Here is a 27,792-nt window from a genome sequence, read left to right on the forward strand (position 1 = left end):
TGTTGACTGTCCCCACCACAGCTTCTGCAGACGAGCTGTGGTGGGGTTGAGCCACACCTCCAAGTCTTCCCGAATGAGAAAAACTGAATAATTGTGAGGTTAAAACCTTTTCATTCGCAGGTTAGTATTGACAAAATACCCAAATTTTCTACAGAATATCCTCGTTTACAAGTGTAATTTTCTTTTTGCAACAACTTGGACTTTCAAGTTTTCAAGATAAATAGTAAATAATGTAGCGCGTAAACGCGTGAACTGATTTTCACGAATGAGGTATCTCTCGATTCGGAATTTCAAGCAGATGGGCGTTTTAGGGGTCTGGATGTTGTACAACCAATGGGAGAGAAGTTAGCCTCATGTATATAAGGCTTAAACTGTTATTACTAATAACTCTGTAAATCTTAGCCCCAATTTTGATCAAATTTGGCAGATATAAAGTAGAAATGTGATGCTAAAGTTCCGAGTTTAGGAAAAATTCCAAAACTATCACTTTATCAAATAAATTTTTCACTTTTTTGAGATTATTCTTTAAAAATTCTTACGATTTTCTTTACACTTTGAACACATTGCATCTTACAGACAAATAAATTTTATTCGAATAAGAGACCAATACTTTGGAACCAGCTAAATTTCTTTTTGCCTTGTTAAAATGCTCGGAGTTCAACTCTTTCTTTGCGAAAAACGATAGTTTGCTTCTTACTCCACTCCACATTGCACAATGAGGTAAATCTAAAACTTCTGGAATGAACAATACATGACTGTCTCACATCAGTTCCCGAAATTAAATTCTCTTTAAAATTATTTTATAATTAAATTTAATTGATTTCATTATTATTAATGTTCACTTTAAAGGTACCATTTCCGAAACAGCAGCTAAAACTACAAAAATCTATTCTGTGAAATACCATTTCGGTGAGCCAACTTTCTACAAATTCGGAATTTTGGTTGAAATTAATTTGATTTTATCTAATACTTACTTTGTTTTATGTGATAGGACAGTGGTTGTGCTCTGAGCTGGAGAAATCCCGGAGGTGCGGGTTGACCAGCTCCCGGAGGAGGGCTTCCGTCTTTTAGTCCTTCTCCGCAAACAGGAGATCTCAACTGGTTGTAGCCTCCTGCAAGTAAAAATAAGTACCTAGTTTTCAACAGTTGCTAGGAAATTAATATCCGTGCTTATCCTGAGTTTTGAAGCAAGGCATTATTATGGTTCATCTGGGAGGGCTGACTAAACCAACGTTCTTAAGGGGGCGCAAGGGAGCATGCAGCTTTATCAGAAATATATTATGTACGAACAAGCTACAAAATTAGAAATTCTAATTAGAAATTAGAAAGGTAGTTTTTGAAGTTTGAATCATTAACCTCTATTCTCTAAAACTTTGATAAACTTTCCTTTAAATTTTGATTGAACTTATGATCAGTCTTCTTTTAACTTTCGTTTGTTTAATATAACTGAAGAATACGAAATTTTATTAATTCTAAAAAATAGTACGGAAAAATGGATGTTCTGCAGGATTTGAAAGGGAAGAGGTGTTGAATGAACGATGAGTTGCAGATCAATCGAAGGACAAAGATTAATTGAAGAATGCACCAAAAAGAAGTACTAAATCCACAAATGTGTTAAAAGAAAAACGAGCGTGTAGTCAGGTTCAGCGGTTGAATCCAGCTCGATTGAAAACTTGCTGAGATTGACTTGAAATCCGGTACGCAAACTGTGGACAATTAGTTCGACCCCGTAAAAAAATGTGGCCAGTTTTAAGAGAAAAGTGGTATCAATGCTTATTGGATCTACTAAAGAATTTTGCTCATTTTGAATTTTTCACAGACAACCATCTGTAATATGGACTAGCGGAAAGGGTACATGCAGCTAAATACCCTGACTAAACGAACCTAAAACGAGAACTCTTCCGACAGGATATGCCACACATCCAAACTGATCCTGAGCAGAATATGATAGAATCATGTTCTTACTTCACTCTGCGTGCAGCCCCAATCAGGCACCATCAGATTACGATTTGTCGGTCTATTTCGAGGGCAGACAATGCCAAGAGGAAGTCAGCCGATGCAGTTCAATTGTTATTTGCTTCTAAAGCTAATTGAATGGTAATGACACGGAATTATTGGAAGCATGTTGAAGGAAGGTAACTATTGTAGCATATGACGGCTAATATTTAGAATATTAGTATAACTTTTTATTCACATTATTCATGGTGAATACCTAAGTTGGTAGAAGACAGATTGTAGTCTAAAGTAAGGCTAAGTTCCTGAGAACTACTTTACGTGCAAACTAAGATATATTTGTTAGTTTTATGATACATTGAAAAAATAGTTAACGGTAGACTGGAGCTGGGCCTGCGCAGAGCTCAGTCCAATCACCGTGCGCTACAGAGCTAAGGAGTTAGGGCGGGCAACAACTGGGCAAAGGTGGGATTTGTCCAAAAGGTGAGCCTCCAGTCACGCGTGACCAATGTCCTAAAGTGGCCACTCCGAACTACATGGAGATCAATTCATAGAAAATAGTTTTCAAAACGTTCCTCTCGCTCCTATTTTACGCACCAATTGCTTTCTACAATGTATTCAATAATTATTTATTCTTTTAAAAATACATATATAGCGCATTCAGAAGATTTCTCTATTAATATACAAATAATCATATAATAACTTTAAATATAATAAGCAGAGAAATATCTGTCTATCTGCTTGGGATTAGAACCTTATTTAGATTGAGGTTTTCGACAAATTTGGAATTCCGGTACAATTAACAAACTGAGCTTTTACACACATGAAGGAACAGTAAACTATTCTGAAGAGACAATTTAGAAGCGAGCTCAATGTAGTATGATCAAAGATTTTACCGCTCAAACGCCTTTTTAACATTCTGTTCGTAAAAAATTTCCACCAATCTTCAAGTATTGGAGCTTCACTTAGTTTAGAGAATTTTACAAAGTTCTAGAGAAACTTTTCTGAACTATATTTATTAAAAGTAAGTATAAATCAATTTTTACCTTTCACATTCATGTTCTTTTAATTTAAATTCTGATGACTTGTTTTATCTTTAGTTTGCTCAATCTTAATTTTAGAATGAAATTTTACATTCTTAACTCTCCAGAGATTATTTGAAAAAGGGCTGTTCTGGAGTCGAAGCAACCAGGAAATTAAAGGGAGAGAGGTGCTGAATGATCTTCTCAATTTCGGTCCCAAACTATTCTCAAGGTTTTAATTCATAAATTCCCTTCAAAGTCGAATTTCAGAGAAACATTTTACACTTACTAATAATATACAGCTTTTAAGGCCGTGCATTACACAGATATGGCGTATAAAAGAGATCCAACCGCACCCTTCATCAGAATTACTCGAAAAAAATTTCCATACGAACATGGTTGAAATAAAAATTAAAGATCATCAATGTATTCAATGAATATGAATTAAAAAAAACAAACATTTTTTTTGAGAAAAATCTCAAAATAGTAAAATGGCAGTTGCGGTGCTAAGGTACAGTGGGCAAAAGTGGGAGGCAAACGTAATAAGAAGTTTGTGAGCTAACTGAGACAGGTTGTTCACTCGTAGTCTAATCGGACATTCGGGGTCTCTCAGAACGTGTTTTCCATGTGAATCATAAACATTGAGATACCGTCATACTACGGCTATAGTTCTTACTTAAAAGTGAAAAGTTCGTGAACGATGAACTTGTTTCTTTGAAATTAGCTCAGGAGATTTTGTAATCAAATCTTGGAGCACGGAGCTGATGCATCAAGAAGGTGGCAGTTTGAAGATTCCCAATGGACTGGCACTTTCTTGTAGCTCCCGACGGGGTATTCAAGCATGAACAACACATGCACACAGGCATCACCAACATGGGGCCTAACTTGCGCTTGGCGTTCCTATAGCCAAATTTTAGCTCATTTAACTATTCACAATATAACATTGATTTAGATCAGATGTTTGACTCTGAACGAGACCTCACTATACAAGCACAGCACACTCCTACCTAGCACCATTTTGTCCTAAGGTCCTGCCTTCCTGGTCTTTGTTTGAAGACCGAAACGCCGATTCCATTACATTCCTGTTATTTTCCAAGACTCTGTACTAGGACCATTCCTCTTGGAGGATTGGCCCTCTTACATCCCTCAGTTGCTCATCATACGCTTCAGACCTATCTCAATCTTCTGTAGACATGCCTCAAAATAAATGGAAATGAGCGTAAATTTATGAACGTTCAATCTAGACTACTAGATCAATATTTTGTCAATTCGTCCAGCGCAGTATTGGTTTAAATACTTGGAGGAAGGACCCCCATGAATAATCAACTCGGCAAAAGACACATAGGGTTGAAATGTGTTAAACTCTTGTCAAAATTCCATGATTTTCGATTTATGAAGAGAATTTTCATTTGCGATGAAAACTGAGTATACACTGGTCAGCGAAATGGAAGATCTCAGAAAGTTCAAATTTGATATTTCTGTGTTGCCAAAAGAAGCGGTTATTTTTGCTTCTTTTTTTTTTTTACAGCTGTACAGTGTACAACGAGTAAAACAGAATGTGTGGCACTTGACACACTCCCATTGGAGAGCCGTCTCCATCTCTAGGAACATCAAGCGACACCTAGGATTTGCAGGAAGAATGGTAGTTTGTAATGAGGATACTAGAGGATTGGCAAAGGTGAGGAGTCTGGTGTGAATTTTCCACTTCTAGTTGTAACCAGATCGAAAGGGAGAAGAGATATAAAAGGGGCGTCTGTTCTCGGCGGAGAATTTTAGATTGGAATGCGATGGGTTGGAAGGCTTGGTTAAAACTCCGTCAGCCCAGATCGTTGGAACTTGTGAAGTGATTTAGTCAAGAGGGGCGTAATTAATAACATTTTGATCTAAATCCATCATCCGAAAGTGCCAGTCACTGAATCGGTTTTAAAGCCTTCTAGTGATTTTCTCACAATCGGTTTCCTTTAAGCTTGGTATTCTTGGCAAGTGAGGATCTTCCTCAAAGTGGCTGTAATGACCCCTTCACTCGACGAAAAACAATCTCAAAAACGAATACTTTTTGGTATACGCAACCTGACCTGCAAACATCGATTCAAAGAAATGTTATTGTTTGATTTTAAGGAAGGGCCCTAGGAAGTCAGCTTCCCTTGAAGTTCCTCGTTTTTGTAATTAAACTATATTGAAGACAATTAACATTTATTACAAATTTGAAGTTTAAAGAGGAAGATAAAAATTTCTTTTATGGAGCAGAACCCATCAGCAGGAATAAGTGAAAGGAGGCAGCGAGTGTGTAGAGCCGATGTTTCTGTCACCGAATCACACCATTTCCTGACTGACCCAGCTTTTGTTCTAATTTAAAATTCAACACACTACGCCACAAATAAAAGAAAAATAAAATAAATACAATAAAAAGTGAAAAAGCTTGTGGTTGTACTGTCTTGCATCTTAAGCAGACCCATCACACACTAGAGTGTGACTGTCACAGAATACAGATATTCTGCTGCATCACAGACACAGTAACCCTCTCACTACCAGCTATTCCGTATCCATTGAGGGTAAGCATTCATTCACTTCACCATCCGACCTCAAGTTTTCCGCATCAAAACCCATCCCCTGCTGCTGTATTTTCTCTTCACAGTAACGGCTTCAATGTTGTTCTTTAAACTCTGGATGTCGTAATGCCCCCTACATGCCCAGCATCTTTGTATTAACATTTTCGCATGAAGTTGAATTTTTTTATTTAATTTCTACAACTTTACCCAAGGTTCATGTCTCGACCAAGCAAACCAATTTATAAAGAATCAATCCTGACGATTCTCCTAACTACATATCCAGTCTTGTCCTACAAGATGTCATCAAAATTCCTTTTGTAAAAGAAATCGTATCTCGCCGTTGTCCTTCTTTAGTCCAATCCTTAAATGCTACAGTCTGCCTGTTCCCTCATCCAGGTAGCTCTCTCTCTGTCTGAGGCGCCAGTGGTTTCCACATCTACAATTACACTAGTAAAATCTTGGCTTCAAGAAAATTTGGATGGATAAGTTAAAGACTTGTCAATGTCCGTAAGATACTGTGTTTTATCACAACTTTGAAATTTCCAAAGGCGAAAAAAATTAATTTCAATATTGCAGCCATAGCCTAGGCTCAGCGATGGAGAGATTAACGCTGGTGTAGATGGCAGTATTTCCTTGCCTTCACCCAGTCACATTTCAATAGTCTTAAGCTGTGGCATCAGAGTCAACAAGATTTATAGTTTGCTTTGCCCGCGCAAAGAAGTAACCTTGTCAAAATTCCTCGTAAACAGTAAATCAATTAATAAAGACAACTATAATTGATAAACTAAGAGTTAATTCTGAGAAAGAGGGGGAGTATGTAAATTGCCTCGAATTTGAAGAAAATTCCTCAACCTGAGATGCCTTTTCCACTTCATGGTTTGTTCACTTTTCCAAAATGGCTCCTGCAAAGTTACGTTTGAGTTAAAAATAGGATAATTTTGATGAGAATGAAATATGACTGAAATATTGGGACATTTAAGAAGGTTTGTGAGGTAGGAATTTGAGGATGGAGCGAGAAAGCTCGAGAGTCTTAACAGAGTGTAATTTTTGTAATATTGGAGAGGGACACGATGTCTGACGCTGGCACAGGTGGTTGGAGCGCGTGCTATCATCTGCCGAGTTCTCAACACCTGTTGCGCCCACCTGCGCGGCCTCTTCCTTCGCTGGTCTTTTTCTTTTCCCGCCAAATCCATAATAAATTCTGACTTGCCCGGCAAATAACGACTTTTCCCACTCTTTCAACTCTCTCACCGTAAAGAGGTCAAGTCAGTCCCTCCCCAACATCCGCATCCCTTTAAAAAAAGAAACGAAAAAGCTTGATACACATGTATGTATTTCTAAGTACACCTAGTTTCAAAAAATATAGGGCTTTGATATTAATCCCACTACGGCACGAATTTCCTAAGAGATAAGTACAATAATTCCATTCAAGTGATATGCCTTGAAAAGATCTCAGACACCTCTCAACATAAAAAGGCAATTTTGGAGGAAAGTTACCCCTTCCAGAATTTTAGTTCCATAATGGTCCCATGCAGCGAAGAGATTAGCTCAATGATTCGAATCCAACTGCCGTCTCTTAGATTTTCTGCTACAACTCACTGATGGGTGATGGACAGTGTTGTACATGACGAGTGTACACTGTCCGGAAGTAGAGCTCTGAAAGGCGTCTTAACGGGAAGTTAAACTGTATGAGGGGACACATTTTAAAGGGGTACTACGCCTCTTCGCTCAAAATCGCCATAAAACCATTATAATTGGATAATTGGATTTGTAGAACCCTTTTAAATAACCGAACGAATTCTAAACCTTTTGGAAATTTTCTCTTTCTTTTAACGTCCCTTCTTGGTGCAGCGCATGGAACTCTTATAATAATGTCAAGGATTAAATGAGTTGCTAAAATTCTGACTTTCAAGAAAACGACATCACAGGGAGAACGACTTTCCAGTTTTCCTAGATTTTCTCTAAAAGTAAAAATGATTTTATTTACAGTAAGTGTATACTCCCCTAAAATCTTTCTTTCCAAACAAAGTTTTAAACCAAATGGTACACAAACAAAATTTAAATTTATGTTCAAATTTCTCCTTTGGCAATTCTTTAGACAGTAGCAGAATGCACGAAAAGGCTATAAGGGACTGTTGCACATCTGCTGCACTAAAATTGTTCATGTGGCCTTTTGATTTTCACAGATATTAGTACAGGTATTCAATTGAGCACAATCTGCAAACATGGTCCTTCAATGAGAACTAATTCGTCACTAATGTTCCGACGAAATGCCTTTTCAGGTTTCCTAAAAGAGGAGTTGAGAAATTATAGATTATAGACCTTCTATAGAAGGTCTGAAGGTTTCGGTAAGCACGAAGGGGAAGTTAAGGGGGTTCGGACGGAAACGGATATACGAGGATGTATGGATATCGTATAAAGGCCAAGAAGTAAATTGGAATAAAATTGGTCTGAACGCCCATATCTTTCTTCTACAATTTATTTATGAATGGCGGACAAGTTGGTAGGTTGCAAAAGCGTACAAACTTCATCCGCTCTAACACTTGAACCTAACAAATCAAGCTCTCCCATTCCAGTTCCTAATAAAAATTATAGTTGTTGTAAGTGAGAGTTATTAAAATTCCGAGTTCAAAAACAAAATAGTGCAGCGCTTTTCGAGTAAACGTCAAAAATATTTTAAAAATTATTCTCAATAATAATATTTAGAAATTTTAAATTTAAGTTTTAATTTTAACTAGGATTTTAATATTCGTTGATATAATGGCGAAATGTATAATGAAGTGTATTGAAGAGGCAGTTCAGGTCCCCAAAAATGTTTTCAAAAAAGTTATAAGCGATTAGTTGAGGTGGATAAACAGTGGACGAAGTTACTATTTAACAGTTTGATAGTTTCAGAACCATTTTCAAGGAATCGCGAAAAATTAAAACAACGCTTCAATAAAATCGCACTTCCAGTTGGCGGATGTGTGCCGAAAGCTCCAAGCCATAAACGCCTTCGAAACATAAAACCAATACCGACATTAGTACTCTGTCCACTGAAAATACCACTACCTGTGCTACCAACTCTCTCCAGGGTACCTCAACACATTTATATCTGGTGTAAAATCAATTTCGTAACTTTTACTTAATTGCAATTCTTCACTTCTTCAGAAGTAAGAGAAACGAATACAAAAAAAAGTTTACCTGGGGTCAGTTGTAAGAGTATTGATTTGGAAGTGAGACAAAAAGACAACCAGAACCCCTTAGATGTAATACACAGAATGGATATTGCTCCAAATTGAGTAACAAGAACATTCCCTCCCACTTGATAGATTAAGAAGACGTAAAGAAATAGAGATGAATATCCCAGTTTGGTTTAAGAGAAACTGCAAATGGATTCTCCAAAAAAGGGAAGGCCAGCACATAGACGTGGACATTTTGGAAGAATAAGGAACGTAAGAGATCTTGGAGATGGGGAGTGGAATATCCAGGGATCTATAGAAAAACCTGACGTGAATCGTTCTTCGTAACGACGATCCTGTTCGGGTTTGGCGAACACACAGACAGACAAACTCTTGCTCACCACAAATACACAATGAAAAGCTAACGAAATGCCTTGTAATGAGCTCGTCTTGGCGAAAGAAGAGACTGCGGGCAGAGTAGGTTTCATGTTGAAAGAGGATGGAACCTACACTAAGTCGATGGAGGAAACCCTGGAATTACTTCTGAGTACCCATTTTCCAAGGTCCACTCGGCTATCAGCCTCGGGATGTGAGGAGGTCTGCTCGGAGTTACCAAAAAGGCCTTCACGAGCGGACTGGAAAATTGCGACGCACATGGTACAGCCAAATAGACTGCGATGGGCGATTGCACGATTCCAGCCCTTTAAATCTCCAGGGCCGGATGGAATCTATCCAGCCTTTTTGCAGAAGGCTGAGGAGGCGTTGATGCCAGTCCTATGTAGAATTCTCAGAGGCTGTTTGGCCTGGAGGTTTATTCCTGATGTATGGCAAAGGGTGAAGGTCGTGTTTCTTCCTAAAGTTGGGAGATTAGGGGACCAGACACCGAAGTCGTTCAGGCCGATTAGTCTGTCATCCACTCTACTTAAAACATTGGAAAGGTTTTTAGACAGATATATTAGGGATGAAATCCTTGGGATTCATCCCCTTAGTGATCGTCAATATGCCTATCAGGCGGGCAAGTCGGTTAATCTTGCTCTGGACGATCTCAATAGGCTGCTCCAAAAGTCCTTAGAGGACAAGGAAATTGCAATAGCCGGTTTTCTCGACATAGAGGGGGCCTTTAACAATGTCTCGGCTATGTCTTTGATTGATGCTCTGTCAAGGAGAGGTCTAGCGCCAACAATTTGTCAGTGGATCAAGTCTAATTTATTAGGCCGAATTGTTATAGCCACATTAGACAACTGTTCGGTAGAGGTCAGAGTGGCTAGAGGCTGCCCACAAGGGGGTGTTTTGTCACCTCTTCTGTGGACGGTTCTGGTCGATGACCTCTTAGTGAATCTGTCGGCGGAGAGCTTCTACTGCCTAGGCTTTGCAGATGACCTGGCAGTGGTTGTTAAAGGGCGTTTCGCTAATACGGTTTCGGAGCGCATGCAGAGAGCGCTTAATATTGTGGATAGATGGAGTAGGGCGGAAGGTCTCTCCATCAATCCGCATAAGACTAGGGTTGTCCCTTTCACAAGGAGGAAGAATCTGGGTGGATTGGAGCAACCAATTTTGGGGAGAGTTACTATCCCCTTGTCCATGGAGGCCAAGTATCTTGGAGTTATCTTCGATAAAAGGCTCACATGGAATTCACACCTAAATATGATTTCACACAAGGCTAAGGTTTCCATAGGATACTGCAAAAGGCTGTGTGGGAAAAGTTGGGGTTTGAGCACTAAGATGACACTCTGGATTTACAAGAGTGTAATAAGACCCATGGTGTCACACGGGGCGGTAGCGTGGTGGGCGAAAACCTTGCAGGTGGGTGGAGTCCGAGCACTAAGTGGTATTCAAAGGCTGGCTTGCCTGAGTGTTACTGGTGCCATGAGGACTTCCCCTACTGCGGCCTTGGAGGTTTTATTAAATTTGTCCCCTTTGCACATATATATATATTCAAGGCGTTGTAAAGGCCGTTGTCATTAGGCTTATGATAGGACAAGCTCCCATTACCGTCAGGCATGGAGGAGCGTATCAAGAATTGTACGAGGAGCTGGAGGCCGACCCAATTCTGGGCCTGCCTTCGGACTTTATGACTCCCAAATATAACTTCGACAAGCCTTTCAAAGTCTGTATTGGGGACCGGGAGGCTTGGACACGAGGACCCCCAGTTGAGGGAGATTCGATATGGTACACGGATGGCTCCAAGACGGAGGAGGGTGTGGGAGCGGGAGTGTACGGGGCGAAACCGAAATATAGCTTTTCAGTTAGCCTAGGAAAACTAGCTACAGTTTTTCAGGCTGAGCTAGCTGCAATTAGGTTCTGTGCTGCCGAGATTAAAGGGCGAGGAATTATTAATTCCAAGGTCGTAATTTTCTCGGATAGTCAGGCTGCTCTACGGGCAATTAGTTCCTACCAGGTCAACTCAAGGCTGGTTTGGGACTGTCTGGGTGCCCTGAAGGAAATTAGTGTCCAAAATAAGGTCTTTCTGGTCTGGGTACCTGGTCATTCAGGACATAAAGGAAACGAAGCGGCAGATTTATTGGCCCGGGAAGGCTCTGCGGGACGCTTCGTTGGCCCGGAGCCCTGTTTTGGGCTTCCGAAGTGGGTTAAGGCTGCGACCATTAACTTATGGGTGCAGAGTAGGTCTCAGGAGTGGTGGCTTGCCACCACTGGGCAGAGACAGGCGAAGGAGTTTATTAAAGGCTATTCGCCGAGGCTGACTGCAGAATTAATCCGTCAAGGCCGTGGGGCTATAAGGATGATTGTAGGCCTATTAACTGGCCACTGTAGGCTCAGGAAACACATGCATCGCATGGGCCTGGCAGATGATAGCCTATGTAGGTTCTGTCAGGAAGAGGAGGAAACGGCACTGCACGTGTTGTGTCAGTGTGAGGGGCTCGTGTGGCTAAGGATGTTACTTCTCGAGGAGGAAAAGCCAAGGCCTGTGAGCTTTACCCAAGAGTCGCTCTCCAGCATTAAGAGTCTGATTAAAAGGATAGGTCTGGAGGGTGAGCTTTAAAGTGAGGGGAGCCACAATAGATCCAAAGGGGTCGCAGTGGCGTAGGCCTTGAGGCCGCCCTAGTCTAATCTAATCTAATCTAATGAGTTCGTGCAGCTATCCAGGAAAGCCCAAATGGTTAAGAGTTATCATCTAAGGTTGTGAAACCTGGAAGCTAACTTAGAAGACGAACGACCTCTCGATGTTTGAAAAGAAACTTATTGGAAAAATATTCGATCTGATGAAGAATGGAATATGGATGATGAGGTGGATTTATTAATTAAAATAATTGTGCGGTGAAGAGGACCAGGAAGAAGTGATCAACACCGGAGAGAGTGTTTAATGGACATACAGAGATGAAAATTGAAGGTTATAAGGTGGAGGCGGGTGGCTCGCAAAAGGAATGGTGGGAGTCGTTGAGAAGGCCAGAGGAAAGTTCATTTAAGGGCTGTAGAAGCAAGTATCGGCAATATCTACTTTAAACAAGGACAATGGTGTTAACCACGAGGGAACCCACAGCCATCAGTACAAAAGAAGCAAATTGAAAAGCCAGGATTAACGAAGATATTTTGGTGATAGTAACCCCTGCCTGAAAAAATAAGCGATAACTTTACTTTCACCTTTCCATCAAAGATATACTTCGAATAAAATGTTAATACGACTAGTTCTCATGTATGTAGGGGAAGTTTGGGCTTTGAAAGACAGAAGCTATTCTGGAAAGAATAATTTAAAAAAGTGTTTTGAAGCAGTTAAGGGAAATGGACGTTACTGGATTCATCATAATGATAAGCTGCTAAAATGCATTCAAAAGCGGATAGGCACAGTGCATTCAATTCAAACAGGGGTTCTCATTTATAATGTCCTAAGCGTCAAAATCGCATGAAATAAAATTTAAAAATCGATTCAGTAAAAAGGTTGTTCCGGTAGAACGATTTCGACGGAACCATGGGTGACAAAACCATGCGTTTTTTCAAGAATTACTTTTTTCTTATCTCTTTTCGCATGATTGGGTAGATTTTCTGTTTTAAGTATTCATCGGAATTATAAATCTCAACCTTACTCAGAAACGGAAAATTATAAAAAACAAAAAAATTAAAACTGTCCGGCAGGGTTGATCGTCAAAAACTGCACAAAATAGCGTAACGTTGAAAAACACCCAACTTTGACAATTTTGTTATCTTTTACCATAAAAGATAAAATTCACAAATTTTCTTTATCATACAGGGCAAATCCTAGTTTTTAAATGTAATTTATTCTCAACAATCCAGATCTAATAGATGTGTGATTATTGGACTCTACAATATCAGTCAAGTGGAAGTGGGTGACTTTAAGAAACCGTGCTCCTTCCTGCTTGTTTGTACAAAGACGCTCTGTTTTCATTCATTTTTGGTTGTAATTGCCAACGAGCAGATCTATATATAACTTTTATCTGAAACATTTGTCCAGGAAATGTTACTTGAACGGGTTCTACAATAGGTAGGAAGGGATAAAGTTAAACTGGCCTCTAAGGTGCCTTTCAATACAATGTATGTTTTTACCCTTACAAATATTAAATACAGTATTCCGATTTGAAGCACATGAGTCATCGGATGTGCAACAGTACAGAACGGATCTTTCGTATCTTCTCTAATTTTCTGGTCAGACTCCAAAGACTTTCAGTTGGTATTAGACGGATTTTAAGTCTTATCACTTTTTCATAAGCACCATTCTAGTGGATCTCAGAGGGATGCTATGACTTCGCGCTTTCTTTAACAGTTATCGTTTTATTAAACGGAAATATTGATCTCCACAAATTGAGTAAACAGTAAGTCCAAGATCAAAATGTTTCATTCTGGCCTGAAATTCAAAATTGAAAGCTGCACAGTTACATACACACTTTGACAAGAAACGTAAAATAAAATAGAAAAAAATCGGGTAAGGGTACATTCACATGGATTTAACTAATTGGGTCTGAAAGTTTACTGTACCTAAAAAACTAGAAATCGCTTGATTTATAATCGATTTCATTATTTAGTTTAGGAACTGCCTTTGGTCCCGACGATTAGCGTACGCAAAAGTCAGTTAGCGCTTATTGAACCAATGATTAGGTTTGGAGGGGTTTCCAAGTTTGAAATTATTCTCATTCAAGTTTATAAATACACGCCACATGCAGGTTATTATAAAATTTAATACTGTTAGTTACAAATAGAAATATACTAATAGTTATATTAATTATTGATAAAAATGAATCCAAAAGAGACTCACTTGAAATCCTTGATATTCGAACTGGAAATTTTTCTAAAAGTTAGTTGGTATCATGTAGGCAAGACGTGTAGTAGGGGAAACATTATGCCCCAGAACTTTAAAGATAAATAGCTTTTCTCCTTTCAAGTATAAGTCATAGGCCTATAAGCGCTAAGTATTTATACAAAATTTAAAGAACGATTGAAACTGGTTTTGGAGTGAAATAGTTAAATTTGGATATTTTTTTGCCCTGATAAACCGCCGTAGATACTGAAGTGGGCTGTGGCAGGATTCTAACTTCTTCACCCCTCTCCGCCCAAAACCCTCCTTGAAAGAATTTAACCGCGTTTTATCGAATTGGAAATTTAAATACTTTTACCACCTCTCAGTATTTTAATAATAAAATTGTACTTTATATTAAAATGGCATTTTAAAGCGAGGCTTAAAGTTGTAATTAACCTGAGAATCCGCAAAAAAAAAAAAAAAACACTTTTTTTTGGAAGATTTCAAATTACGTGGTAGATATTAGTTGCGAGGTATTAATATATATACGTACGTATAAAATATCTTCAGATCCAAATTTGAGTTAATAGTAAAAACATCTCCCCTAGTTTAACCCCAATTCTCTTCGAATTTTGATTTTTCCTATTTATAATTTTAAGCCGTCACAAACAAACAAAATACTGAAATGATATTTCCAGTAACATGTCCCCCTTCCCCAAGAACGTTTCTTAAATGAATATTCGCAATTCTGTGTAAATGTTGAAAAAAAAAATGTCGATGAAGCGATGTTTTGAGAAATCGCAAAAAGGGGAATACTGTTTTAAACTTAATATTTTCAAAAAGTTTTACATTGAAATGAAGAAATTTGGATGAATGTAACTTACCGGGAAAATTGGGTTCTGGTTGGGGCACTAAGAATGTGTGGCTTGGACAGTCGGCGTAAAAGGCTTCCTGGGCCGAATTGACCAGATCGAGCACTTGCAGCACCATGACTCGTACAGGGCCGTCGTTCGACTGGGGACTATTAGACAGGAAGCCAACGCTCAGGAGTGGGGATAGTATACAAACTAAAGACAACTACACGATTGTGGAGAGTTACCCCTACCTTTGCAACCAGCAACAGGTCAGCACATTTTCTGGAAACGAAACGTGGAGGGAATGAAAGACTCCGCCGGTTTTCTTTCCCTGGCTTTTATTCTCTTTTTTCCTTTTTTGGAATTGGTTCCGCCTTTTGACTTGAAGAGTCTGTGGTAGGGAGTAAACAATTCCACCCACTGACAATGACAGTAAAAACCATTTTACTTGAACTTCTTCCAGCTCAAATGGAAGAAGTACCCAGAATTGACAGGGAACAGATGTAAACATAGTTCTTGATGTGTTAATGCCTTAATGATCTTCAATGTCTTCCACTCATTTCATTCAAAACATAGATTTCTATCAAACTGTAACTCAACAGATGTGAGTCTCTTTTGGATTCATTTTTATCAATAATTAATATAACTATTAGTATATTTCTATTTGTAACTAACAGTATTAAATTTTATAATAACCTGCATGTGGCGTGTATTTATAAACTTGAATGAGAATAATTTCAAACTTGGAAACCCCTCCAAACCTAATCATTGGTTCAATAAGCGCTAACTGACTTTTGCGTACGCTAATCGTCGGGACCAAAGGCAGTTCCTAAACTAAATAATGAAATCGATTATAAATCAAGCGATTTCTAGTTTTTTAGGTACAGTAAACTTTCAGACCCAATTAGTTAAATCCATGTGAATGTACCCTTACCCGATTTTTTTCTATTTTATTTTACGTTTCTTGTCAAAGTGTGTATGTAACTGTGCAGCTTTCAATTTTGAATTTCAGGCCAGAATGAAACATTTTGATCTTGGACTTACTGTTTACTCAATTTGTGGAGATCAATATTTCCGTTTAATAAAACGATAACTGTTAAAGAAAGCGCGAAGTCATAGCATCCCTCTGAGATCCACTAGAATGGTGCTTATGAAAAAGTGATAAGACTTAAAATCCGTCTAATACCAACTGAAAGTCTTTGGAGTCTGACCAGAAAATTAGAGAAGATACGAAAGATCCGTTCTGTACTGTTGCACATCCGATGACTCATGTGCTTCAAATCGGAATACTGTATTTAATATTTGTAAGGGTAAAAACATACATTGTATTGAAAGGCACCTTAGAGGCCAGTTTAACTTTATCCCTTCCTACCTATTGTAGAACCCGTTCAAGTAACATTTCCTGGACAAATGTTTCAGATAAAAGTTATATATAGATCTGCTCGTTGGCAATAACAACCAAAAATGAAGATATATATATATATATATATATATATATATATATATATTAAAATTAAAACCAGTTATGATGTAACAATATCACAAATGTTTTGAGGTAAATCAGTGAATTGGGATGGTACTATTAGAAGCGAGAGAAAGTTATTTCTCAGGATTGAATTTAGATTGGCCAGAATACAGAGCAGGCTTGGTATCAGCGGAATAAATTTACGTGCGCAGTGCCGCGTGACGGGACCCATTGTTCGCTTCAAGGCCCAGACCGACCAATAGCCTAGACTCTACCATACTCTACTACTACTAACCTTCCCCTGGACATCGGCTCCACAATCACAGCTCTGGTCTTCTCTCAAGTAATCTTCTAGGTAAACATCAAAACAACTTTCTCTCAAATTAACAGAAGATTTTCCAATATTTACCTAATGATAAACTTCACTGTACCAGAACTGGGTGGGCAATATTAAGTCATAAGATCTAAACTTTGCCCAACTTTACAAAAAAGAATCCCATCTTACAATAAATTTTCAGTGGAACCAGTATCAAATAAACACGATATTTTGAAAATATACCTGAACTGGTGGATAATATCGCAGATTGTCTGTCATTACACCCTCACCACCGCTTATATCCATCACCAGAGGTAGAGTAATCAGTTTGGGGTAGAGAATGTACATATATTCAACTAAATTTCTGCATCACACTACTCTTGCTGACTAGTCAACAATGTTAGTCCGCAAGTATAATGTTAGACGGTAGGGTAGTTGAAGTCAAATTCTAACGAATTGATTAATCACAACCTCTGGATGAAAGTATGGAAACCGGTCAGGAGTACAAGAAGCACGGATTAAGGAAGTATGGAAACCGGTCAAGAGTACAAGAAGCACGGATTAAGTGAGCGGATAAAAGTGAAATGTCTTATCTGGGCAAACGGTACACAGCGCAGTAGCTCTAAAATCAATTAACTAGGCTATTTTTAAAAGAACTTGATTTGTTTTTTTAGTTGATATTTACAATCCGTCCAATATGATAGGCGTAGTATTGGCTGAAGGAAGAAGCCAATCTTGGCAACAATCCTGCTGCTTGCAATCATTAGCCACGGAAGAGGAACCAACAGCGGCTAAGCCGACCAAAAGAGTTGTTAAGCATTGTATTAAAGCCAATATTTTGTATTATGGAGTATTAGCAATCTGTCAGGAAATTTTAGGTTGGAAGAAATTTTTTCTTTTTAGTTACAGCATTTGGTTGAACGCTGCAATTCTATTTCTGAAGTGCACATTGAATATAAATTGTGATTTAGAATTATTAGTTTTCATACGATTGGTAGTTATAATCGTGATGCTAGAAGTCGATTTAGCAGTTAACTATGTTTGTATTCAAACTTAAGTATAAAAAACTAAAAAATGCTAACAAAATTAATCACTAAAACTTACATAAAAATAAGCACAAAAGAGTTGAGATAATCAGAAACTAATAAATAACAAGTTTCAAAAATATGTTAAATAAATTACTTAACGAATCAATAATAATAGATTTGAATAGGGCAGTCAAATGTTTAGGGACTATCCGCCCTAGTTAAAAAAAGTCTGAAACAAGCAGTTTTCAATGTAAAAAAGATTACATGACATATGGTTATAATGAGCAACTTAATGAAACGGCACTTTATAAGTACACCTTCTCCTATCTCTCACCCTACAGAGAATCTCCCTCGAAATGTTTTTATAAAATTGATCGTCATTTAAGTAGTAACGGGCAATAATCTAATAGCTATTCTATCAAAAAATGATTGATCAATTCTGTCAACCAATCAAATTTTGAAATCAATTTATAGTTGTTTGACTATGACCGAAAGATTATTACCTTTTTATCCAAGCAATTGCAGCTATCAAGTAGGCATTGTGGAATTTAAAAAGGCGACGAGTTCGACTAGCACACTAAGGTCAGACGATTCGTTCCCACAAGAACAATCGCCAATCTCCCACAACCTTGCACTTCATCTTCGCTTCATTCATTTAAAATCTGTTTACAGTTCGTCCATAGGTTTTGTAATTTTGTCAGTTCGTCTGTATTTGTTTTCTTCTGACTGATACTGCTTTCAAAATTAGACCAAACGGCTAATTTCGTTTTCCTATGTTTTCCTTAGCATTCTTATTTTAAACAATTCTTCCAACCATTCTTTAATATTATAAAGGGTGCAGCACCTGCTTAACCTTAACTGGCCACACTTAAATAATTGGTTCTACTCTTGAAGTGGCTGCTTACAATTGCCCGCTGTGTGGGTATATCGCCAGGCTAAATTCAAAATAGAAAATCGTAGAAAATTTGAAATTTGGTATTTGGTGACTAAAGCGCCCGACGATGAGCTTTTAAGTAAAGTCAGTTAGTAAAGGAAATGCCTTTATTGCTCGAAAACGACTTTGCAGATTTTTAAAGATTATTTGATTAATTTGAACCATTTTTAAGCAAAATTCAATTAAGGACACTTAACGGAGAGCTTATCTTTCAAGTGCTATTCATGTATATTTATTGCTTCGTAACCTTCATGATATTATAGAAATTAAGCAAACTAAATTTCAAATTTGAACAGAATGGGTTGGCAGGAATTTTAAACGTCGTAGCAGCATGTTTATTGTGCCCTTAGATTCTCTCCACTAAACTGAATAATCTACCTATGATGATGGATGAAAATGCGAAACCAGTCAGCAATGCAACATGCCTGCTGTAACGGAATACAATCAATTATATTACCCAGTACTGCCAACCTAACCACATTTTCAATGGAATTTTCGTATTTGAAACTTTTCAAAGGTAACAAAACGGGGTTCCTTGGAAGGATGAAAGAAAATCACCTCTCTACTAAATCGCTTTGCCAGCAATTTCCGGCTCTAACACCAGTACAATGTTTAGCGTGAATTAAAATTTCTGTTTGAGAGATGTGATATTGTCTAATTCGGCTTTCGCTTCTGTCTCTTTAGACAGTCCTCCAATGATTTCATTCAATCCATTAATTTGGTTTAAACCGATTTCAGAGAACAATGATTTTATCATTTTCCCATAGTTAACATGCACAATGTGGAAATCAATTATTGTTTTGATATAAATCCTAAGGAAGAGAGATTAATATCAATTTCAGTCTTAACTTTTTTTATTGTTTAAATGCGAAGCTTTCAACCTAGGATTGGGTCATCTTCAGGGTTAATGCTAGGGTATAGTTGTTTTTTGTTTACATCAAAGATTGGTGTGTCTTCTGTCCCAGGTGTTTAGATAATATTTGAAACATTAAGAACAAATGAGTACATAGCCAGGACAGAACACACCATGAGTACCTGATATTAATGCAAAAAACACTTTCACAAGCGCAAGCCCTGAAGATGACTTAGTCCTAAGCTTGAAGTTTCGCATTTAAATAAAATAATAAAAAGATGGCTGAAATAATCTTTCTTCCGTTTAGATGAATGAATCAGTCGCCAAAAACTATGAACAATATTCTAAAACATAAATTTCAAGTTTCATAGAAACTAAATGATGTCTCCTGCGATGAGAGAGTCGTGGGTGGTCACACTAGATTCCAAGAAGGAAATTTTACCATATGCAACCATATATTATTGTAAAAGTTGACAATTATTGCAAATTATTATTCTTATTACAAGAGATATTATTTTTTTGACCACAAAATTAAACTAATATAATTAAGTTTCAAACATTTGAAGCATTTCATCTTTCACTATTGAATTTTAGCCACCCATATTAAAAAAAAATAATAATAACAAAACAAATAAAGAACAGTTGTAGGCTTACTTGAGCACTAGTCCACAAAAAACCGCAGACGAAGGTTTTTAAAAAAAGTGATAAATGCTTAACAAAATTCGAGTTCTCAGATTGATTTCAGTTGAAGTTGCGAGAGGTATAACTCAAAGTATAAAGTTTCAGATTGTTGTCATATCCTAAAAATCAGCAGTTTCAGTCTGAAGGTGCCAATATTTCTTACGGTAACCATTTAGGAGCAACTTGACGCTATCGCAATACTTCTGCTTACTAATAGTTACACTCACTACAGCAGGTAGTTCTTTGAATTACAAATTTCAGTAATGACTTTATAAGTATATCTTTATAGGTGAAGCTCAAAAATCGCAAAATGAATGAATCATTATTTTAAAAAAAGACGAACTCACCTTTCCAGATCATTATCGCTGCTTTCTTTTTGTTAACAAATACTTAAGTAAAATTAAACAACTGTTGAGTTAGCACTGGAGAAGTATAGTGGACACAGATTGTACAACCTCTAGACTCCATAAACGCACCACGTCTGTAGCCACCAACTCACAAAACAACACTACAGCTTGCAACAGCTTAACTGTTTAAGACATAAAAAAAAATTTCGCCAGTTCTATAAAAATGGATGGGATAGACTTGAGGAATTGCAGATGGCGGTAGAGAGGGGGCGTTGGAGTCGCAATAGAATATTAGTAGTGGTAATATTGTACACTGAAGAACACTGTCAGTACAGTCACTGACATTAGAGCAGGTACGCTTTCTAGCGCGGTTATCTCTCTCTACCACTTCCTGCTAATTGTAACCAAAACAATCTCGATCACAATGCCACAATTTTAAGAATAAACGGTTCGCAGCTCCAAAAAATCTGCCAGCAAGTATTGTAATCGTATTAAATGCCCTTTACAAACCTTACGGTGCATTCCGTTTTGGTATTGTTAAACAAGCAACAGTTGTGATGCTGCGAGTATGACTGACAGCACTGAATGCACACTTGGACATGCGCACCCGCACATGCTCATTCCGAGCAGGGGAAGTTATCCAGCGGTAACACTCCCAATAGCTCAGATAATTGCTCTCGTCACTCGAAGAGAAAATCGCGAAACCACTGGCGTTTTATGTGCCTGGAAGAGCTATCTGGGATAGTGCGGGATGGCAGTTAGAGGACCAAGGGATAAGGATGGGATTGCAGGGTTTGATGGAATTTCTTACAACGAGATGAGGCTACTAGATTGACAAAAGGTCAATCAAGGTCTCTGTGATGGTTAAATTGGAAACATAGAATGGAGATTAATTATTGTACGGAGGATTTTGGGTTGAAGTGCTTTAAGCCCAATGTTTAATTCCGTAAGTCCAGATCGACTTTAAAATGATATTGGCTTTTTGTAGAGAGACTAGATCTGTGGTCGAGTAGTGAGTACTTCCAATTGCGTTCGAACGCCATTGTTGCTTCTTATACTCAACATTTCGGCTGAAATCTTCACTCGGAGATAATGCTTCACTCAACTTGAATAATTCAGCAACTTTTCGTTGAATAATATTTTTCGATTTTGGCTTATTCGATTACTTTGTTGGATATTGTAACAAGACTGCTCGATTTCAACTAAAAGCCACCAAATCAACAGTACTACAGAATAAAGTTCCAACCGCACTGATTTAATTCACAAAACATCAACGTTTTAGTAATAGAAAAATTTATGCATAAAAAGCGTCTGCAACTTAAAATTCACAACTAAAATAGTTTCAAATTTTTAAAAATATTTCTTCAATTTGCAATTTTAACATTTTTTTGCGAAACTTTTTGGCTTTTTTCTTCTAGATACACAATACTTTATTTACAAGGTTTCAAACTACTTATACTCGTACATACTTGTATCTATATTTTTTATATTATCAATATTTTTAGTATTAATATTTTTTATTTCCAGTAGCCTTTTAAATTCCATCCAATTTTTTTACTTAGTTTATAAAACCTTGTTAAAAATTCAGCGGAACCTTCTAAAAAATGTTGACTTTAAAACTGAGTAATCTACATGTGTTCAGTGGAAGACTAACGACAGGTAGATTTATATTAAAATACAGACTTTTTTGTTTTTTTTTTTGGAGACTGATTGAAATATTTTTTTTAAATTTAAATAAGAAAATTGTTAACAAGAATAGTTCCTCAACAACATCAACTTGTGTTTTTGTTTAAGGAACTTCAAAACTTATTACTGATGAAAACTCAGTTCTGAAAAGTTAACGATTCGCTCTTCATTGCGTTCAATGTGAATTGATGCATAGCAGACTAGATGCATCCTAATATGCGACTCATTCTCTGGCAATTCCTAAGATTCCCCAAGTCTAACTATCCGTATTCAAACGGCGAGATTACCCCATTTTAGCAGTAATCACTCTGGTTGGATTTTGTGCATTTGTACTGCTTAACTATCTGTGAAAATGCTCTACTCATAGAATAAAAGAGATCACGGAAATAAAATATTTTTGGGTTAGGAATTATTGAGGAATCCAGGTTTATCAGCAACGCTATACCTTCGAGCCGAGGAATGCAAGCGTGTCAAGAATTTGGAACTTGCAGTTTTCACAGGGAATTAATGATTCGAGGTTCTACCTGAGAGGAACGTAAGATTAGCTTATTTTTTGACTAACGGCCTGTCGCAGGAAGGACAAATTTGCTGTTCAGTTTTGGAATCACCAGCGGATCCAACTTTAACATTTTAATATCCGTTCAATTTCGTCAAGGGGAAATGCAGCTTCCTTTCGTGTTCGAGAACGAAGAAGAAGGCCTAGGCTAACTGAACTCTGAGATCAAGGAATGAGGCACTTATTTTTTATTTTATTTCTTTATTTAAGGCGAGTCAACCTCTGAGGTCATTGGCGTCCGGAGCTTTATTCAGCGCCTCCGGATATTAAGGAATAAAGTGGATATTAAAGAAAATCTATAACAAATTTTTCTAAATGAACTTCCACGGGTACGCGTCATTTCCAAAAAACATTTTTCTGTTGTATTTCTTGGAGAAAACATGAAAAATTTGATATGACCGCTAATTGGAGGAATCTTTTAAAAGAAGTATGAATTTAGTAACAATCGGAGAGTCAAAATCGTTTCAGCCTGCCCAAAAAAATGAACAGCTCCTTAATTATACCTTCTTGATTCATAATGTTCAAAATAAAGCAGCCTAAAGCACTCAGCAATTCACTCACACCAACATACTGGGAAACAGAAAAATGGGGTACTGGGGTACTGAGTTCTAATCAAATGAATGAAAACTTCATTAAAATAAATGAATTGTATTAATGAGACCTTAATGTTTAGTTTACCCGAATAACACAGATTCTACTAGCAGCTTTTAGAACTATTTATCACAGCCTAAATACCCTGATTGGGGTTTTCAATTGCATTCCTACTGCCCGTTTTCCATCATTCTATAGCTTGAATTCGTGGTAGTTTGATAATTTGGCGCCACCGCAACTCTTGATTGAACAGGTATGTCGATTTTATGAACTTTAAGTTCTGGTCAAATAAAGCTTCTAAACGACGATGTTACTGATGCTGCTTCTCATTGAAGAAAGATTCTAAGGCCAAAGCCTCCCTGGCGTTCCATTATTTAGAGATATCTTCTCACACAATGCCAAGTAAGTTATCCAATTAGGGGTGTGATAGACGTCCATGTATGTTAAGATGCAGAAATATCTTACCGATCATGCTTGCCTCTGATCAGCACTTCGATTCCTTAGGTAAACACTAACTATGTACACAAGCGCTTTCCGATTGAAGGAATATCAAAGTTTTTTAAAAAATTTAATAAGAATATAGCAAGTCATCTTCTTCTCAAAGATGGGATCGCTATCATAACATTTCTGAAACCAATGCCACATAGTTCACTCATTATGGACATCTTTGAATCTAATTAGTGCTAATCTGAGAAAGATGCCAAGGGATTCTTTAGGGCGTGCAAGAACCGCATGCTCAAGGAGTATGGTAGGTGGCAAAGGCTGCATCCTAAGAGAGTTTTTGACGTTATTTCAGTTGGTCCAATATAACGCCATATTTATTTTGTTTTGAACTCAAGGTACGTGTCGGGCTGGCCCAGTAATGGCTGGAGCAGACACAAAATGAAAGGAGAAGTAAAGCCACTAGCCGTGACGAACGTGGCGCAATTATTTCATTTACTCAGTAATCATTACAAACGCTACAGAAGGGTTTGCAAATTTATTTGTTATTACTCTTTGCCCAACAATTTTTACTCAAGACAACTGGATAAACATCAAAAACAATATGGCTGTACTACAGCTCAAGCAACCCCTACTTACCCCTACTTATGCAACTTGTGCTCAAATTATTTTCCATTACGTAAGGATACGTTTTCATATTGTATAACTTCATACTCTGTTAAACATTGTGATGCAATGCACTGTATTTTATTTGACGCTAGAGTTGTTAGCTAGGTAGCCAGCTCATTAGGCAAAATGAAAACAACGCTGCTCTAAAATGATTGGACGATTTCATTTGATTATCAACCCAACCTTGGAGGGGATTATTTGAGTCGGGTTAGACATTCTATTTGTTAAAACACTAGGCAAGGATTTCAAATAATATTGGGTAATCCCACGATATGCAACAGCTACTGATTCCAGCGAGTACTGCGAAGAAATTAAGCCTTCTCCCACTAGATTCCGTACGAGGAGTTAAGTTAGCCTAGAACTCAATGGGTTTATTGTGACACCTACAAGTTAGAACACCTTGCCAAGTCCTCTGTCCCCGAAGAGGCAACCTCTTGGGAGGCAAGACCCAAACGTCACTGAGTGCTGGAAGTTGGTCCTTCGTTTTCCTTCTGCCGACGCTTCTGATACCCAGAAACCGGGCTAATCACTTCGGGTTTTGACGCGCCATTTATTCTAAATAATAACAAAACTTTTAGTTAAACTACAGCAATATGACTTATTTAAGCTTAGAGTTGAACAGGGTCAATCCGAAGGCAGACAGGACTCACAGACACTCCTAACAGGCCCAATAAATGGATAAGTCATGTAGTGGTGCTTGTTGTGTTACTAAGTGTCTATTTGTGCATTTTCCATTCTCGCCCATTTATTTCATTATGTAAAATGCAGATTCTGAATTTTATTTAGATTTCTCACGGTTATATTTTTTTCCATTTTTGGAAAATGTAAAAAGAACTTCAACTGCTTCAGACTCACACGACTTTCTCTTACTGCAACTGTTTAGTGCTTGATATATATACGTGTATATATTTTCAAAAGTTTAGTTTTTCTCAACTGAATTGCCAAAAGAAAGGATGCAACATAAGGTAAACATTGCCCAGAACAGAGCATTTTGTATTCCAGGCCTCAATAAGTTTGTATTTGTTCGAGAAGTATTACAGTCAATTAAATACTTCCGCTCTCGGTCATTACAAAATTCCAACGCGGAGATGACGGGTTCGAATCCAGCTGCTGGCCCTTGATTTTCCCTTCCAGGAGCTTCTTACAGCTTACTTTCCGATGGTGGACGGTAACGAGAAGACACTGTTTGCAAACCAGCAGAGGACTCTCAACAGTGAAAAAGCTGCGGTCGCCAATAACCTCTGATGTGGTCGCGCCTTAAATTAAAAACAATTGATCGACGATTTTCACTACAATTTCTTCAAACGTCAAACTGTTTGTGGAAATCCCTAGTTAAGGACATTATTCAGAGTTAAAATTGCGGAATCGCACAATTCAGCCAGCCCAAATAATATAAATATGTAAGCTGCTGCTGATCTCCGTTTTGCAAATATTTTCGCCCACTTTTGTGTTTCTGTAAATAGCCATAATCTTATAACCATGTACCATGTATAACAAGAAAACAGCCGTACAAGTTTGGAGATAGGATAAACATTTTTTTTCAAAGATCTTTAAGAAATTAATTTATCAAAATAAAACATGATTTTTTTAACCCTCTAAAAGTATAATCAGCATCCAATAATATTATAATTAGAGATTGTAACAACATTAAGATAGCACTATCAGAAACCACTGTACAATCATCAGGGAGTATGGAGAATTCAAAATGGCGCCGATATGTTTTTTACGCGCTCTCTGCTATCAGGCAGAATGAACTTCCGTTCTGGCACAATCTCTATATTTTTTTAAAAATTCTTATCAAATACATGAACAAAGAATATTAATACACATGTACATTTTTTACAGCTTTTCCTCATTATAATTATTTGAAGCAGCATTTCTGGTTGAGATGGTGTAAGGTTATTAGAGGAAAATAACAAAAGGCTGACCACAAATTAACTTTTAAAAAAACAATACTTTTCCTACAGAAAGTGAATTCAGGTTCCATTTTCTTTCTTACCTCTTCTAAGAGGTAGTACTGCAATACTGGAAATTGTCCATTTTGTGTTTTCAAAAGAAATAAGAAGATTAAAGTGACGAGTCTATTTCTGAAATGCTTTTGTTAAAAAAATAAACTGCAATTATTGTACTCAACCACAGTGTATAAGAGGTTGTTCGTGTTATTATAATACTTGTACCTTCATATTCTGGAATCTCCTTAAGTTGATCGGCTGCAGAGCGATCAAGCAAAAGTTGAAAATAACGCTAATTTTTTTAAACATTGTTGTTAGTGGTGATAAAACATGAATTCTTTGGTAAGATGCGGAAACAAAACGTCAAAACTCCCCACGTCCAAAAAGGAAATCCAAAAGCTCGTTTACTTAGTTAATAGTAAGTCCGCCAAGAGCATTGAACTTTAAGAACGACCAGTCAATTAGCATTTTTAAAGTGAAGTTTTGGAAATTTTGCGACATAGCTGGAGTGATTCATCGTTTACACTTGGATGCTGCTACAATGCACCTCATCACAAAAGCACACTAGGTCAATAAATTTCCATAGAAAAGAGAGAAGTTTTCAGCCTTCTGATTCGCTTGTGATACTTCCCTCGAGCTGAAAACAATCAGTAAGCAAACTGTAACCTGTTAGCACTGAAGAATGGATAAAACGTCTTAGACGATATGTGACTTCCAAAGGGAACTATTTTGACCGGGATAAAGGCCATTTGTAATTTAGTTTTGGGCAACAAAAACTAGAGAAGTTTCATTAATTTATTTACAGGCCAGGTACAAGACTTGTAAAATGTAAAACAAATTATAATCGTTTATAAGTGTAGTACTTAGCCCCTAAGGTCGAACGCTTGGCAAGGAAATAATTAAACAAATTATTACTGAAATTGAACGCAAGGCAAGAAGGTAGAAGTTCACAAAGCTATGGCAGTAGAAGAGGAATACGATTATGATGATGATAATGGTGAAATACGGCGGAAGAATTTCAAATTTGAAAAAAATAGGTAATTATAGTCGACATATCAATTATATTTGGAATGTGGTTTTGTTTTATGTAATAAACGAATGCATTTATTTGAAATTATTTTCCATAACAATTTTTATTCGTATGGTTTAGGGGCGGTTGGTATAATTTAAAAACATTTCGAACATAATTCATTATTAGGAAAAAAATTGTAACAGATAAGAAGAAACATTTACTGTTGTAATAGTGGAAGTAGGGGAAGGGATTAGCTATGAGGTTAGCATACTGGACTCCCACGCGGAGGTCCCGGGTTCGAATCCAGCAGCTGACCCTTAGATTTTCTCTTCCTAGGAGCTTCTTACAGCTCACTGTCCGGTGATGGACAGTGTTGTCTGTAACGAGAGAACACTGTCCGGAGGCCGGCAGTGCACTGGAAAAAGCTCCGGGCGCTAATAACCTCAGCTGTTGATGCGCAAAAAAAAAAAAAAAAAAAAAAAAAAAAAAAAAAAAAAAAATAGTGGAAGTAAGAGA

General features: G+C 37.4%; 1 protein-coding gene across 6 annotated transcripts in view; it reads right to left on the bottom strand.

The window, feature by feature from the left end:
• pnt (ETS transcription factor pointed) overlaps positions 1-27,792 on the bottom strand; it is a 126,907-nt gene that overhangs the window by 15,739 nt on the left and 83,376 nt on the right. For all 6 annotated transcript variants that reach the window (XM_074138537.1, XM_074138539.1, XM_074138535.1 and 3 more), the window contains one exon: positions 975-1,112. In XM_074138537.1, coding sequence (XP_073994638.1) covers positions 975-1,112 — 138 coding nt within the window. The remainder of the gene's footprint in view (positions 1-974; positions 1,113-27,792) is intronic.

The sequence above is a fragment of the Rhodnius prolixus genome, unplaced genomic scaffold, assembly GCF_049639745.1.
Source record: "Rhodnius prolixus isolate KJV_2025 unplaced genomic scaffold, Rpr scaffold_11, whole genome shotgun sequence".
In the NCBI taxonomy this organism is placed as follows: Eukaryota; Metazoa; Arthropoda; class Insecta; order Hemiptera; family Reduviidae; genus Rhodnius; species Rhodnius prolixus.